This window comes from Dendrobium catenatum, unplaced genomic scaffold, assembly GCF_001605985.2.
Source record: "Dendrobium catenatum unplaced genomic scaffold, ASM160598v2 fragScaff_scaffold_1078, whole genome shotgun sequence".
Taxonomy (NCBI): domain Eukaryota; kingdom Viridiplantae; phylum Streptophyta; class Magnoliopsida; order Asparagales; family Orchidaceae; genus Dendrobium; species Dendrobium catenatum.
The window spans coordinates 110,590-127,736 of NW_021319540.1; the positions used below are offsets into that span (position 1 = coordinate 110,590).

At 36.7% G+C, this 17,147-nt stretch overlaps 1 protein-coding gene across 1 annotated transcript; it reads right to left on the reverse strand.

Annotated features, from left to right (window-relative positions):
• Positions 1-288: 288 nt before the first annotated feature.
• Positions 289-10,416, reverse strand: LOC110115596. The gene is made up of 4 exons (XM_028698395.1): positions 10,123-10,416; positions 5,991-6,217; positions 4,631-5,435; positions 289-2,352 (listed from the first exon to the last, which is right to left on the reverse strand). The coding sequence occupies exons 2-4, from the start codon at positions 6,213-6,215 to the stop codon at positions 503-505; spliced, it is 2,880 nt and encodes a 959-aa protein (XP_028554228.1). The 5' UTR covers positions 6,216-6,217; positions 10,123-10,416; the 3' UTR covers positions 289-502.
• Positions 10,417-17,147: the final 6,731 nt, after the last annotated feature.

Genomic DNA, 17,147 nt, shown 5'->3' on the forward strand with positions numbered 1-17,147 from the left:
GTTTATCTTTTGCAGATTACCGTGAAGGCAACGCAATCACTACTCTAAAAAAATCTAATAAGAAATGATGTAACCGAGACAACGAGTGAAATCTCAGGCATCCAATCATATCATCCTAATACAACAACAACAATATCAAGCCTTCGTCCCACTACATGTGGTCGGCTACATGAATCCTTTTTTTCCATTATGTATTTTTAAAAGTTAAATTCTTGTTTAAATCTAATAAAGAAAGATCATTTCGTTGACATTGTTATAAAAATGATCAATAAATAATATTGCAAGTGATTTAATGTCAACAATTCTATTTTCCATTTGACAAAAAAGATAAATGTTGACTTTGTTATAAAAATATACAAATTTTGTTTACTTAAAAATCACATAATAAAACCTTAATGAAAACATGAGAATATTTACAATGCACTGAAAATTCACACCTGCATTTTTTTTCTCTATATATATTATGATTCATGACCACCGAGATTATCTAATTGTGAAGAATTCATGCTAAGGAAACCGATAAATTACCTGGCAAAAGTCTCGTCCTATGACACCTCCTTGTTGTCCTTCCCCAACCCAATATACCTGTTGTACTAATCTCTTGTTTATTATTTGCATCTTTGTTTTGTAATGAGCCAACTTTCGCTTTAGTAACAGTGATAGCTAAACTTCTAAGCCTTTGTCTTGCTTTGGATTGCCATTTTGATGCCTTATGGCTTGTGCTCCTTTTTGATGAACCAGCCTTAAATGACTTTCCTGAAGCTCTCATTATACCCTCAAAATTCTGAAGATCCTCAAAAATCTCATGCCTGGACAATGATGTGAGGCCTGGTAATATATCCTTCTGAAAATCTCTTCGTTGCCGCCTTTTCCTTGCCAGACCCCTTTGAGATCTACTTATAGGCATCAAAGCAGAGCTTGTATCATCATAATTCTGATTTTCTTGCAGTTTATGGAAAAACTCATCTTCCTTAATTTCTTTCAACTTCAGAGTCATGTATTCAAACAAATCCAAGCCATCAACCTCATCATCAAAATGCGAAGGTTGTTCTCCAGAGATTCCAGTACCCACTTCTGTTGATGTAATAAAATTTGCAAACCAATATAAAGTATCAAAGGAATTTGGGATTGATGGACAAGTAATATCATGAGAATGATTATCGATTAGTAATGACATTGCAACAAGATTTTCTGCTGCCTCTCTAATATGAACCTCATGATTGCCATTTATTAGCTTGAGGTCAGCTTCTTTATTGGCAGTAATCAAATTGCAATTCACCTTTTTGCTTTTTTCTTCAGCAGCATTTAATAGTCTTTCCAGATCAATCTTGGGTGAAATTTTAGTAGAGAAATTTGCCGTGGGGAGAGATGATGGTAACTTATCTTTAGGCAAGCTAGCAAGAGAGTCTACACTGCTCAAGTCACACTCGACACCTTGTTGAATGCTTTCAAATTGCAAAATTCTCTTGCTGCTCAAGCTACAAGACGCTTCATTCCTTTCCATTACAGGCAAGGAAGAAGATGCGTCAACAAGGGTACAGATGGAAGCAGAAACTTTCTTGTTATTCTTCTGCTCGTTGACTGATGGAGCCACAACATTAGGGTCAGATATCAGGCTCATAAGCTGAGAGGCAGATTGTTCTATACCTGCAGAGTCAGGTGGAGCTTGTGTTTTTCTGAGCCAAGAAGGCACCAATGATTGTTTCACACCAGAACACTCTGGATCTGCAGGAACATTGTAGTTCTCAAGGGTTACATTATCCAAGCAATTTGTTTGGCTAGATTTTCCACTAATAATTAGTGGGAGGCATGTCTGTGTATTAAAAATGCTATCTAATTTCAGATCCTGATGAAAATCATTCTGACAGGAAGATAAGTCCACTTTGACTCTCTTCTTCAAATTACCATCAACATATTGTACATTATCACATGGATTGCATGGGTTCTGAAAAGTTGCATCAGTTTTCCTACAATTATTAACTGCATAATCATTGAAACTTGGAAGTAGCTGAGCCGCAGTTGGTATTTGTTTCACACCATTTAGATTTCTCCAAGCTGAAAATGATGCAGATGAAATACTTGAATCATCCAAGTGAGAAAATTTTGCTAATGGATGAAGAACTTGAGAAACAAGCAACTCAGAACTGTTCAAGTTGGGCAGCTTTGAAGTACTTTTAAAGGGTTCAGTATCAGGACTTGGAGTTTCTCCAATCCATTTATCACTCTTTTTTCGCCTGGATAAATCATACTCGTCACAATTATTTGGTTTCTCCTCTACAAGTTGAGATATGACTGAGAACACCTTATCACATAATCCACCATGAGAACCACTTGCCGTGCTTCTAATTTTACCTGCAAAAGATATGAGCCGGTGAGGATCATACATGGTGGCATTAAGGAACACAAAGTTAACCGATAGTGAGTTGGTGACTGAAAGGCACAAATTACACTCATGGTGACTGCACAAATTTCTCTTCAATCTTCAGTGTATGTGTCATGCAAAAGCCTTTGAGGACAAAGACCAAGTAAAAAAGTTGGCAAACAGGTAATCAGTTTTCATACCAAACTCTTTCATCTGTTGAGATAAAATCCACTAAATTTGGCAATCGAATAATATAGCTGAATCTTTTACTTTTCGATTGTAATACTTAATTAGAGATTGCTTGACTAGACAATGGTTATAATATCCACCTAACAAAATCTACTTACGTGGAGTGTTTGTGCTAAAGTGCATTTCTACACTTGAGAATTGAAGTTCGTGTGAATTCCCCTTATGGGCTTCCCGAAATGTGCCAAAGAACATGCAAAATTGACTGGATCCTCGCGTTGACTTAATACTCTTTACTTTGTGTTTATTTATCTAAAAACTAGCTAAGTCTCATAAAAAGTTTTAAGTGCAAGCACTCCAGATTAGAGCAAAATGGAATTCTGATACCCAAAACCCATTGTTAAACATGGCATTGCTAAATAAAAACTTGATCACATAGAAAGAAGCCGAGTTCAGAGGAAATCATAATAAAAAGATATGACAATATTAAGATGGTTAACAAATGGAATATCTTCCATATTCTCCGCAAATCGCAATGCTATTTCGTGAAATATAAAGATTAATGCACAGCCGTATAATTTCTCTGTCGTATAGCAAATTAGTGTTGTAAGAAAAAGTTAGCATTACACAGCACAACACAAAAAAGTTCTTAGATATGCATAGGTGCATTGCAGTCATTCATCTTCCTATTGTAGCACACTGGCTTCCTGTATGCCCTAAGAATGTGTTGTGCCCTCTCAATCTACAAATGTAGAATATGCTTTGTGTTTCCCACATCTTCAACTTTTGAAATATCCCCTGGGAAAAAGATATAGATCTCCTGAGGATGTGTTTACTTGGGAATTTGCTGCGAAAGATAACTCTGGGGATATCTCTTTTAAGTTTTCAAATCTATTATTTTTCACGGCCAAGAGATAAGAGAGTTCAATGAATTTGAATGAATAAATAACTTGATTGAGAACTTATTTCTAAACTGGAGCCAACAGCTAGCTTGGAATAAACATGGTATTGGAAGTTTTGTTGGGGTTCATTGATAGATAGGAAGGGGGTTCTTCAAATTTTTGCGGCTGGTGGCAGACTCATTGGGGTTCATTGAGGTTGCAGACGAATTCACCAGGCTGATTTAGACTTCATTTGCATGGCTTTCTTACTTCATCTTAAAGCAGCTTAGTAAAAAATTAACTAAAAAGCTGCTTCAAGGAGTAAGAAAGCCGCCCGAGTCTTAACCTCCCCAAGGAAGGGCACTTGCATCGACAGTTCCATAAAGGCACAACTAAGAAACTTGGGCTCGGACGGCACTAGTTTTCTTGGAATCACCTTTTTAAATTTTTTTTTTCCATTCGAAGGATGTACCATTCAGCATATAACAAAGATTTTTTATTTAATTATCATACATGACACTTAAAAATAGCAATAGAAAAACATATAAAACAAATAAAATCTATCTCAGATAACTTATATAAAATTAAAAAAAACTGAAAATAATTGAAGAACAAAATTATAATAAAAGAAGCAAAATGCAAACTATCCTCATAGTAGATGCCATGCACATCCCATAGTTAAAAAGAAGATTAAGAGAAAGAAAATTTTAAAAGAGCCATTTTAACAGTGGCAAGTAGGATTATGGTGGCTTGATATTCTTTTGAAAGAACCATGGCATGTAGTTTCACGAAATCAGTACTCTGCAATATTAGTTAAATATAATAAAATGATTGTTTTACACTTCATAATTCAATAAAATCCAAAAACAGTAACATGTTTTCGGTTCTTAACTTTAAGCTAATATTAACATTCACTGCTTATATAAAGATTTTGGAAAACAAAAAAAAAATTAAAACCTTTTGTTAAATATAAAAACATCAACAAAAGAACTTATAAATTCTAAAACTGGTAAGCTATAGCATCTCACACAAAACTACTTCATAATTTCTGAAGAAGAACGACTTGCTATTCCTTAACAATTCTATTTACCACCTGAAGAGGTGCAAATCTATGTAAATATAGCTTGTAACCATACTAGATCTAAATTATACAAAATACCTGTTAACCAGTAATATCATCACTGATAGTTGGAAGTTTTACCTGATGCAGTGGTAGATGATTGCCACCCCTGGAGGCATTCCACCTTATCTGATATTACAGAGTTAGAGGCTGTCTGTTTTCGCCTTGGGTTTCCCAAGAAGAAATCCCTGCACAAAGAACTTTTGTTTGAATGGAGCTGATCTTTCATAATCTCTTCATGTTCCATTGATGAGCCAATAACTTGGGAAAAATGGAAGTCTCCTCCTTCCTCATAGCTCGAAGGTTTTAAAGGTTCATTGAGATCATCCAATACCACTCTTGGTGAGACATTTTCGAGACTGTGATGTATACTTTGCATCGAATTACCATTTATACTGCCATCAGCTTTGCTCCTGGGAGACAACCTCACATTATTATCATCATCTGCATTATGTGTTATGCTTGATGGATTAGCAACTTTGAGATAAGGCTTGTTCTGTTTATCTGTTATAGGGTCGTCATCGATATCAATGTACACTTCAGCTGGAAGGTGGAGGTCAAAATTCTTTCTGGGAAATTTTATGGTTTTAGGGTCATAAAAATTACCCTCGATAGAAGGACCTGCAGTTTCTACTGGTATTTGAAAATATCTTGTACCACTTTCTTTAAAATGTTTTAAGGGTAGTTCCATACCACTGCCTGTGGTACCATGGCTGCTTAGTGCAGAAACGTAAGGCATCTGCTGTAATTCCTCCGTAGCTTCAGATAGCATGTGGGAAGCAAATAAATTTGTCTGAAATGTACTGCAGAGTTTCAGTTTTTCTCTATTTTTAAGCTCATTCATCAATTCCTTCTGTATTCTATAAAGTCGGTGAAGTTCAGATACCTGAATAATTCAAAAAACAAGATGAAGAAAAAAGTCAGTGCAATGAAATCATCAAACTGATTGCTCAAAAAAAAATATGAATATGTTATTCCAAGTGCTAGATTTTGAATGTTAATTATTTAATACTCTCATGCAAACATGTTGTTTAAAATTTTTTTTTTAAAAAATGCTAGTTTAAAATAGAGAAAGTTTCCTCTATATACATGGAACATAATATGAGAGAAATCTTACAAGCTCATCAAGGTTTTGAAATAACAAGCATGGTAATTTGGTGAAATTATTCTATGCGGATGCCGAACGCCGTACAGAGACCAATCAGAATGCGTCGCGTCACCCCCTGCTCGGTATCTCTCGATACCCAGCTCAGTACTGCTGACGTGACGCATTCTGGTTGATCTCCGGATCGTAAACTGCGTTCGGCGTCCGCACAAAATAATTTCACGGTAATTTGAGCTGCAGTTATAGAACCAAAGGAACAAGCGAAAAAGATGACAAAAATACTCAAATGTGTTCATATTGAGCTATATAGAACATCAAAACTCAGATAATTGATACCTGTTTTGTAAAAGTAGCTTCATGTTCAAGCATCGTGCGCTTTAGCATTTCTTTATCGCACAGTGAATAGCCATTTGCTTCTCTTAACAATGACCCATCATAGAGATGACCACTTAATGCATTATCCTGATAGTACCAGGACCAGCTGTTGCTTGAATGCTCATTTTTATTTCTCATCACATTGTGTATAGGAATGTAACTTTTAAACTGAACTTTTGTCCCCATTCCTACGAAAATTCCAAATAGCAATTGAATAAAGAATGTTAAAGACTTAGTAAATATCTCTCCAGTACACATTTGAAAGCACTAAAAGATGCACTAGTTGCGAAATAGCATAACTATATATTTTGTAGCATGTAAAAGTGACAAGAAAACATGAAAGATTACATCTTTGCTTGATTGATTACAATGCTAGTACAAATATACTTCTATAAAATCAAGAGAAAAGAGTAATCAGGAAAATACAATAAAGTAGAACATCCTCAATAGTAAGAATATATTCCAATAACAAATACTATAGATTACTAATAAATATTAAGAATATATGATAATATCATTATTTTAATATAATAATCCTAATATGATTACATAATATTCTAATACTATAGAAATGATTATGATGCTGGTACAAATCGACTTACATAAAAGGCAAGAAACGGGTAATAAGGAAAATATAATAAAGGAGAATATCCTCAATAATGAGGATATATTCCAAAGATTAATACTATAATTTCATAATAAATATTAAGCATATGCAATAAAACTATGATGATAATACAATCATTCTAATATGGATACATAACATATAATTCTAACATTCCCCCTCTCTGCCCATACACACACTAACAAATGGTGCTACAATAAGGAGTATTGAGAGTTTGAGTATTCAAGAAGAATTGAGAAGTAATTAAGAACTTTCTAAAATTACTGATCAAAACTAGAACGTGATGTTCTCAAGGAAACTAAAAATAACCAACAGATCGGGGCGCTGACCTAGTCATTGTCAGGGCAAAAGCTAACAGAATTGTCATGAGTCAGTATTCGCATGGTATCTTTACAAGATCCGCAAGTCACGCAATCTTCATGAGATCCTCATAGGATATTCATAATAGGAGATGAAGATGAATCGTTGTTCGTCGAGCGAGATCAAGATGAGACTTTATTAGATGGGATCATCACATGATCGTCAAGACAGGATAAGAAAACGAAGACTTAGAGCAGGCTTTGATACCATGATAAAAAATATAAATGGCTACATATTTGCTTGATTGATTATGATGTTATTACAAATATGTCTATAAAAAGGGAAAAGAAAAAAAAGAATAGCGAAAATACAATAAAGGAGAATATCCTTGATATGTCACCAAAAATTGTCTTAATCTGGCACCAATCATGATGCAAATATGAATTATAAACTTCCAAAATTAAAATCGGAACCATTTGATCTCCAATTTCAGCAAACTTATAGTCAAATTGAACATCTCAAGGAGACGAACCCAACGACATCAAATTTGATTCAATCCGAGCCCAAAGGGGTCAAAATCAAAGGTTCAAAGTATATTTGAAAGCTTCAGAGCATTAATTGGGCTACCAAATGATATCCGAATATGACATGCTTACGATCAAATCGAGCGGCTCGACGAGACGAGTCCAACAAGCTCAAGTTCGCTCAATTCTGACATCATTAAGGCACCTAAAGGCTTGATCAATGGTCTATGATCGAAGGAGTCAATATCGGCCATCTATCCTAACACTCCCAACTTGAACTTGATCTTTTACATATTTACAAGCTATGCCACTCCCAGAAATCTATAAATAAGCCCCGATTCTTCACATAAGAAAGGAAGAAAAAGGAAGGAGGGAAGAAAGGGGGAAGAGAAAGGAAGAATTGGGAGCTTACTTGCCACTGAACACTGCCGGAGTTCTTCCCAATCACCGCCGGACTTCCACCTGTTCTTTGACCACCACTGGACTTCCGCTCGTTTGCCAACCATCGTCGGAATTCTTCCAGACCACCGTCCACAAACTACGGTCCTCCAGACCTCCATCGCCCGCCAACGAAGGTCTCGACCTTCGTCGCCTACCGACAACGGTCTTTCCAACCGCCATCGTCAACTAAGGATCTTCTGACAATCATCGCCCGACTACGATTCTTCCGACTACTGTCGCTTGGCTACGGTCTTTCTGACCTCTGTTATCTACCAATTACAGTCCTCACAACCTCTATCGCCATAAATTATGGTCATTCCAACCACTATTTCCAACTACGGTCCTTCTGACCTCCATCGCCTGTCGACTACGGTCATTCTGACCACCATCGCTTGATTGCGGTCTTTCCGACCTCTATCATCTACCAACTACGGTCCTCCCAATCTCCGTCGCCTGCCAATTATGGTCCTTCGGACTACCATCTCCAACTATAGTCCTTCCGACTACCGTCGCCTAACTACGATCTTTTCGACCTTCGTTGCCCGACTACAGTTTTTCCAACCTTCGTTGCCCAATTATAGTCCTTCCTACCACTTTCGTTTGCCTAAGGTCCTTCCAACCACTGTCATCTGACTACGGTCCTTCCAACCTACATCGCTCGCCGACTATGGTCTTGCCAACTAAATGAACATATCAACACTGATTCTTCCAACTCCCACCATATAATGCACTCTATATTATGTATATTTGCTACATCACGCCAATGTCTTCCTCCTAAGAAAGGTCCTCATTTGTAATCAATTGCAAACACTAGTGGATTCATTTAAATTGGGTCAGACCTCATGGCTTTTCTTATTTACAGGAGTTTCCACATAAAAATTATGTTGCCTCTTATGAACGTTATAACCATACTCTCTTACATGTTTGTGTGCTGGATCTTTGTACAAAGCTAAGATGCTAAATTATATCACTCTCTATCGCCGCGAATATTCTAGGATGCAACATTCCTAAATAACAAGAATATATTCCAAATAACAAATACTATATTTTCCTAATAAATACTATATATTACTAATAATTATTGAGCATATGTGGAAATAATAATATAATAATTCTAATATGGTAATATGATAATATTCTAATGAATCTAGTATAAAGATGGGAACCAGTACATTACAGAATGTTATCCTGGTTTTAATGTGATAAATTCTGCCTCATGATGCATTGGCCAGTTTCAAAATTGCAATTAGTTTCAAAATTGCAATTGTAGTTGAAACATCCTCCAAAATACAGGTACAATCGATTAGATCAAGCAAATAAAAACAAATTTACAAAATTGCAATCGTTCCAAAGAATGTAAAAACACAAATTATATCAATAGCAGATGAAACTCAATACTCTATAATTGTGTGCGAACACATGAAATGAGTTGTCCAGACTCAGCTACTGACATGTTCTTGTGAATGTTGCTTTAGAACGTAAAATCTCCAGTGATTTGTCATGAGAAAGTTCGAGGTTCCAATTTTAATCCTTCAGAAAAATAAGCAAAAGATGAAGAAGAGGGGACTAGTGCCTCGTATCTAATATCTACACCATGAAGAATACCAGTAATAAATTTCAAATGATTGAAGTTCCAAACTAAAATGATCAAGCAGGGCTTGTAGATTTCAGATGCCTTGGGTACCAGTGGCAAATTTCTACCCTTTCAAAAGATCATTTAAATGCATATATATATGAAGTACAATCAGATTTCCTGTTAGTAGATATTAAACAAAATCATGGAAATTGACTAACAAACAAAAGGTCAAATCCTAATGTTGGAGAGGAATTATCAAGCACATATTGTCAATCAAATAATAATTGCACAGAGTAACATGAAAATGAAATGCCAGATCAAGCGACAGAACTATATAACAAAATACAAAGAAACCCTGCATCCTTCAAAACCCTAGCCAAAAATAAGAAGTTCATTAGTTCCTAAAATCACTAAAAAAAGAAAAAGAAACAAAATCCAGAAAGTTAGAATCACAACCAAGTTAAAAGTCAATCCACAGACGAGAATGAGAAGAAAGAAACAGCACAAAAACTCATCTACAATCACAAATCGCCCCAAACAATCAAAACAAAAACTTTTAAATTTAATATTAAATCAAATCGATCTATAACCAAAATCAAATTTAAAAAAACAGTAAAAAGATAGTACCTTGACTCTAAATACCCCCTCCACTATCCAATTTCTGTAAATGCCGCGCCACCGGTTCTACATCAAGGAACAAAGAACCCAAAAGCACATTTCATCCACAGGAAAACTGTGAACATGAACAAGAACAAGCCAAGAACAGAAAAAATAGGCCAGGAAAAGGCAAGACTGAAAAAAGAGGGAGCTTTTCTCCACCAACGAGAAGAGAAGGTGGAAGTGGAGAGGAGAAGTGGGTCGTAATGCTAGAAATCCTCCATAGCAACTGAAAGAAGCAAGAGATTTTAGATTGTTATCGATCTGCTGGGCCACGGATTGATAAAGAAAGAAAGGGATCCCAGATAACAAAATCTCCCACAAGAACAAACTACCTTCTTAGAACAATGACGTCCGATTTGTCACTATCCAGCGCATTTATTTTTTGTTCACCATTCCACCCCCACATCACACCAGGCAGAAGAAACTTCCTCATTTAACCTATTGATTTTTTTCCTAAAAAATTGTTTTACCAACTTTAAAAATAATATTTTTAATCTCATCTTCATATCATAAATAGAAAATAAATTTTTGGTAAAATTTATCTTATTAAATTTTGCTAATGATGGATCCTTACCATTTATGAGGAATTATTCAAAAATTTTAAATTTTTGTTTTTATTTTGATTATGAATTTCTTAAAAGAGTAAATGATCATCAAAGAAAAACAAAACTTTTTATAAGTTTTTTTTCTCTATTTTCTTCATTTAGATTTCAAATGGCATTTCTTTTTTACTTTTTATTTTGAAAAGATTTTCCAATCCTTTTTATCTTTCTAAAAGAATTTGAATATTCACAATGTTTTCTTTTTATTCCACATTTGAACAATAAAATAATAAATATATTATTTTTTTCTATGTACAGAGTACATCCTAACTCATTCATTAAATTATTGCATATAATAAAAATTATTCTCATATAATATGATCAGTACTGTTTAATAACAAGAACAGTACTGTAGGAATCTTATACAAAGATCCAATCCTGAAATGAAATTAGCTCAATGGCTATTTCCCTTTTTTTTTTCCCCTTAAGAAATGAGAATTTTCTACCCTTATTCTATCATTAAATTAAAAAATTTTCAATATATTTTGTGTTCCCCTTATTAAATATTTTTAAAAAAAAATTAATTTTTATGTATATTATCTATCAAAAAAAAGTTGGATGAGTTTAAGACTTCGCTTGTTAAATCTTTTTTATTATTTCTTAAAGTAGCTTTTTAGTATAAAAATTTTAATTTTTGTATTAAAAAGCTGATTTAAAAAATAGTAAGAATTGAAAGACATCCCAAACTAAGCCTTAATCTTTATTTGGGACATTTTTTTTGCTGCTTTCTACAACTTAGTACAATTTAAAAAATAAAATAACGAAAAAGTAACGATCAAAATTTGTCTCAAATGAAACCTAAATTTATAGTCAAATGATTAATAATACTCATTCAATCTTATATGCTTTAATAAATATGTATTATTGTAAAAATAAACTGCAAAAAATTATTTTTATAGATACTATCGAACAATAATTAAAAAAAACAAACAAACATAAACTCGTTATAATTATCAAATCTACAAAGAAAATTACATCAAGGCCCCTCTCCCTTCCCAAATATATGCTAATAATATTTTAAGTAAAATAATAAATAAATAAATTAAAGCAATTGCCCAAATTGTTGTCTCTAACCAATTATAACATTTTGGGGAAAATAGTTGGGGCCCATAGGGGTATATTAGTCATTTAATATGATTGAAACTTACATAAAAAGTTGTTGAGAATACCATCACATTGATACTTTATTACAATAGCAAGAAATGTAATAAGGAGAACTTATGTGAGATGTGACCTCCTCAAGCATGAGCATTAGATATGTAACAAGCTATTTAAAGAAAAATTAAACATAATTAATTATCTAATGACCTAATTAAAAATCTAATTACATTTTTAAAAAAAAATTAAAATGAGCGTAGTTGAAATGGCCTCCTTAGAGATATCGACCTATTTTTGAAATGGTCCACTAAGAATTTTTCTAATTGATAATATTGAAATGTTTTATATTTAAATAAAAAAACTTATATAATATGTTAGGGGGAAAAATATTTAAATAAGATATAATATGTTTGATAAGGTTTTAATTGTGTCAAAGACTTTGTATATGAAAAAATGGGATTGGAGATAACAAAGTGATGTTTTAATATTTTTTTATAGTATTTATTATTGATTTTGAGTTTATAAAATTACTATTTTAAGATTAACAAAGAAATGGTTTCACACTTTTTTTTTAGAAGTATAAATTTTGAAATTCGATAAGATCTAATAACCCTCTTCGAATTTGGAAGTAAATTTAAATTTATTTCATTTAGGAGGAATTATTAACAATTTATGGTGCTATAGGCTTTCATTTATATAAATTTAAATTTATTTCATTTAAATTTATCTATATATACATTTTTTAGAAGTAAAAAAATTAAATTATCGATACAAATTTGAATTGAATTTTTTTTTAATCAAACTGCAAATAATTCAAATTTAAATTTTAGTGAAACTATAATTAAACGGAACATTTTAAGCAGAAGAGCACATCGATACAAAAAGTGATCTGATTCATATTCGAGAGAGCCCAGATTAAGCAACTGAAAATAATTAACAACTTGAAGTCATTAATTGATGGACCAAGCAATCTCCAAATCTCATATATTTATAGTTAAATCGAGCATTTTAACGAGATAAATCTAATGAGCCCAAGATCAATTAATTTTAACATCTCATGACCATTGTCATCTAATTATGCTCCACCAAACACTATTGCTCAATTATGGTCATCTAACCACTGTTGTCGGATTATGAACCTCCAACCACCATCATTGGTCTACAATCTGGGCTTTGTTCCTTTTACTTTTTTTAGTGATTTTAGGAACTAATGAACTTCTTATTTTTGGCTAAGGTTTTAAGGGATGCAGGGTTTCTTTGTATTTTGTTATATAGTTCTGTCGCTTGATCTGGCATTTCATTTTGATGTTACTCTTGCGAGCGGACGGAGAAAGAACGGAGAAAGAGGATAAAGAACGAGAACAGAGAGAAACAAACAAATGTAATGTATGTATGTCGTTATTAACAACAGCGGTACAAGTATATATAGCTACAGGAGGATAGAAGTGTAAATATAAATGCTGAGGTGAATACAGGTGCTAATAGCCTCCCTCAAATTAACCGTTCGGTTGCCGGATGGTTAATTTGGTGCGAAGTTCATTGAAGCGTTGGATGGGTAACGCCTTAGTCAGAGCATCTGCTACTTGGTTTGCTGAGGAGATGTGTTCAATGATAATGTTGCCGTCCTCGATGTGTTGTCGGGTGAAATGAAAATCGATTTCGATGTGTTTGGTCCGGGCATGAAAGACCGGATTTTTGGCAATAGCGATGGCGGAGATATTGTCGCAGTATATGGTGGTCGGCGAATGCTGGGTAATGCGGAGCTCGTGTGCAAGACGGCGGAGCCAGAGTACCTCCGAAACTGCTGCTGATAGAGAGCGATATTCGGCTTCTGTAGTAGATTTTGCGACCGTTTGCTGTTTCTTAACGGTCCATGATATCAAGGTGTTGCCGAGGTAGGAGCAGAATCCCGATACCGACTTTCGATCGGTGTGGTCGGACGCCCAGTCGGCGTCTGTATAGGTCGTGAGAGTGAGCTGTCCCGGAGTGATGGGTAGGCCATAAGAGGTCGTACCTTTGATGTATCGAAGTAACCGTTTGAGATCTTGAAAGTGCCGATCTGTTGGCCGATGCATGTGTTGACAAATGTGATTGGTTGCAAAGGCGATGTCCGGCCTCGTAATTGAGAGATATTGAAGGGACCCGGCGAGTTTCCGGTAGAGCGCGGGATTATGGAAAGGAGGTGACTCGGCGAGAGGGTGTTTGGGAGTTGGTGTTACCGGTGTGGGAGCTGGCTTACAATCTGTCATGCCGGCTTCTTGTAATATTTTGGTGGCGTAGTGTTCTTGAGTAAGGAAATAGCCGGATTGTTGGTGGTGAACTTGAATGCCGAGAAAGAGGGAAATTGTTCCTAATTGTTTGAGTGAGAATTGAGTCCGAAGTTGTTGAAGAATGTTCTGGATGGCTTCCGGGTTATTACCTGTAACAAGAAAGTCATCAACATAGATTAGGATGTAAATGAAGATATTATTATGTTGAAAGAGAAGTAAGGAGGGATCGGAACGACTGAACCCGAATCCTTTGGACTGAAGAAAGGTAGTGAGTTTCTGGAACCACTGGCGCGGAGCTTGCTTGAGGCCGTATAGAGATTTTTGAAGTTTGCATACGTCGTTCGGTCGGGTTTTGTCTTCGAAACCGGGGGGCTGGTACATATAAATGTCGTCGTGCAGATCACCATGTAGGAAGGCGTTGGACACGTCGAGTTGGAAGATTGGCCACTGTCGGTGAAGAGCAAGGGTGAGTAGTACACGGATGGTAGTCATCTTCGCGACGGGACTGAATGTCTCGGTGAAGTTGATGCCAAACTCTTGATCGTATCCTAATGCAACGAGTCGTGCTTTGTATCTGTCAATCTGGCCAGAAGGAAGGGTTTTAATTTTATATGTCCATTTACTGCTTAAGATGGGTTTATCGGTCGGTGGAGAGACAAGCGTCCATGTGTGCTGTCGCTGCAGAGCCTGATATTCTTCGCTCATTGCACGGAGCCAGTGAGGTTGGGTAATAGCTTGCTTGTAGTTCTTCGGGATCTGAGAAACAGAGGTGTGGCTAAGGAGATTTAGAATATGCTTAGGTTTGGTGATTCCAGATTTGAGGCGGGTGACCATAGGGTGCGACGGATGAGGAGTTAGCTGAGGTGTGTTGGTCGATATGGTGGATGGGGACGGCGTATTGGATGGTGCAGGGGCGTGAGGCAGTGAGCTGATGTTGGTAGACGAGTTGGTAGAGTTTTGGTGAGTGGTAGTATGCTGAGTAGTGGGGAGTTGATTGGTAGTATGCTGACAAGAATTTGTAGACGTTGGAACCAGGAGAAGGGGGGGTGGAAAGGTGTCTGACGACGGGATCGGTGAAGTGGATGGAGAGGTGGTGGATTTGTGCGGAAAGATGGTTTCGTGAAAGATTACGTGGCGAGAGATATACATTTTGTCGGTTTGAGGGTCAAAACATTTGTATCCTTTGTGGAGAGGGGAATAGCCAAGAAAGGTGCAGGGAGTGGAGCGAGGGGATAGTTTGGATGTGGTGTAAGGTTTAAGCCAGGGAAAACAAAGGCAACCGAATACGCGAAGATGAGTGTAGGTAGGGGTCTGGCCGTGGAGACGTTGATAAGGAGAGTGAAGGTTGATAGGTTTAGATGGAAGGAGGTTGATGAGGTAGTGGGCAGTGGATAATGCTTCAGCCCAAAACCGATTAGGTAGGTGAGATTCATGAAGAAGTGCACGAGTTAGATCAAGAATGTGGCGGTGTTTGCGCTCGGAGACGCCGTTTTGTTCGGGTGTGTGAGGGCAGCTGAGTTGTTGCGTGATACCGGAGTCTTGTAGGTAGGCTTTAAACTCGTGCCCAGTAAATTCACCGCCGCCGTCCGAGCGCAAGATTTTCGGGGTGGTGTGAAATTGGGTTTGAACGAGGGCGCAAAAAGATTTAAATTTTGTGAGAGCTTCGCTCTTGGTGTGCATGAGATAAAGCCAGGAATAGCGAGTGAAATCATCGATAAAAATTATATAATACCGTTGACCATCAGTCGAATTCAGCGGGGCAGGGCCCCAAACATCGGTGTGGATGAGATCAAAAGGAGAAGACGTAACAGTAGAACTTTTATTAAATTTTTGTTTGTGGCTTTTAGCCATGTTACAAGAAATGCAAGTAAAAGAATGAGGTAAATTTTGAAGTTCTGGAATGCTGTTGGCAAGAACCGGAAGTAGCCTGTTGTGCGGGTGTCCGAGACGGGCATGCCAGATCATGATGCTCGTGGTGGTTGCTGTGTAGGCCTTCGGTGGTGATTCTGGATGCATGGAAATTTGATAAAGTCCATTATGGAGACGTCCACGGAGAAGAGGACGTTGATCCTTGATATCCTTTATATCAAAACCGTTAGCATAAAAGGTAATAGAAATTGCATTGTCTTGGGTGAGCTTGGAAACAGAGAGCAAATTATGAGTTAGGGAAGGTACGTGTAACAAGTTGTTAAGATAAAGCTTACGGGAAGTTTCCGGTAGAGGAAGAAGACCCTGTCCGGTGTGCTGAATCGGGACCGTGGACCCATTGGCGACGGATACAGAGTCGTTACCTTGATAAGTGGAAGGCGAGTGAAGGTAAGAGCCGTCATGCGTGAGATGAGAGGTGGCGCCTGTGTCGAGTACCCAGTCGTGCGAATTGCTTGAAGGGGTTTGAGCTAGAAGAGCTTTCGGCGGGCGGGTAACGGTGGGAGCAAACTTGAGGTTGCAGCGGTGCCAGCAATTAAGAGCGATGTGGCCTATCTTGCCGCAGATTTGACAGGTTGGTTTGGCGGAGGGATTTGATGCAGGTTGAGCCATCTGAGATGAGTTATTGTTGCTGTTGTAAGGCTGAGCCGAGTTCTTGTTCTTGAAGAAACGGCGCTGAGTACGATCCCGAGAGGAGTTTTGAGAGGATGCATAGAGCGCATTGTGAGGGGTGTTGTTGGTGAGATCAAGGGATTGTTCTTGCTGGATGTTTATGGCCTCGCTACAGAGAAGAGAATAAAATTTGTCAAGATCTAGAGATTGCGGATAGGTGCGAATAGCCGTTTTGAAGGAGCTGTAGGTGTTCGGCAGTCCTTGAAGAATGTAGTGGATAACGTCATCAGGTTCAATCTTTGATCCGGCTGCGGCGATATTGTCGACGATGGATTTAATTTGTGTTAGGTATTGTGGAATGGTGAGATCTTTGAGACGAACGTTGTGTAGTTCGTTCTTTAGTTGAATCACGCGAGAACGACAAGTAGGTTGTAGTCTCCTTTCAAGAATCTGCCAGGCTTCGTGTGAGGTGCTGGAGGTAAGA

Coding starts and splice junctions, on each gene's coding strand:
- LOC110115596 (XM_028698395.1), bottom strand. CDS start 6,215: ATGGGGACAAAAGTTCAGTTTAAAAGTTACATTCCTATACACAATGTG. Junction 5,436..5,990: donor AAGCTACTTTTACAAAACAG/GTATCAATTATC, acceptor TGAATTATTCAG/GTATCTGAACTTCACCGACT. Junction 2,353..4,630: donor ATCATCTACCACTGCATCAG/GTAAAACTTCCA, acceptor TATCTTTTGCAG/GTAAAATTAGAAGCACGGCA.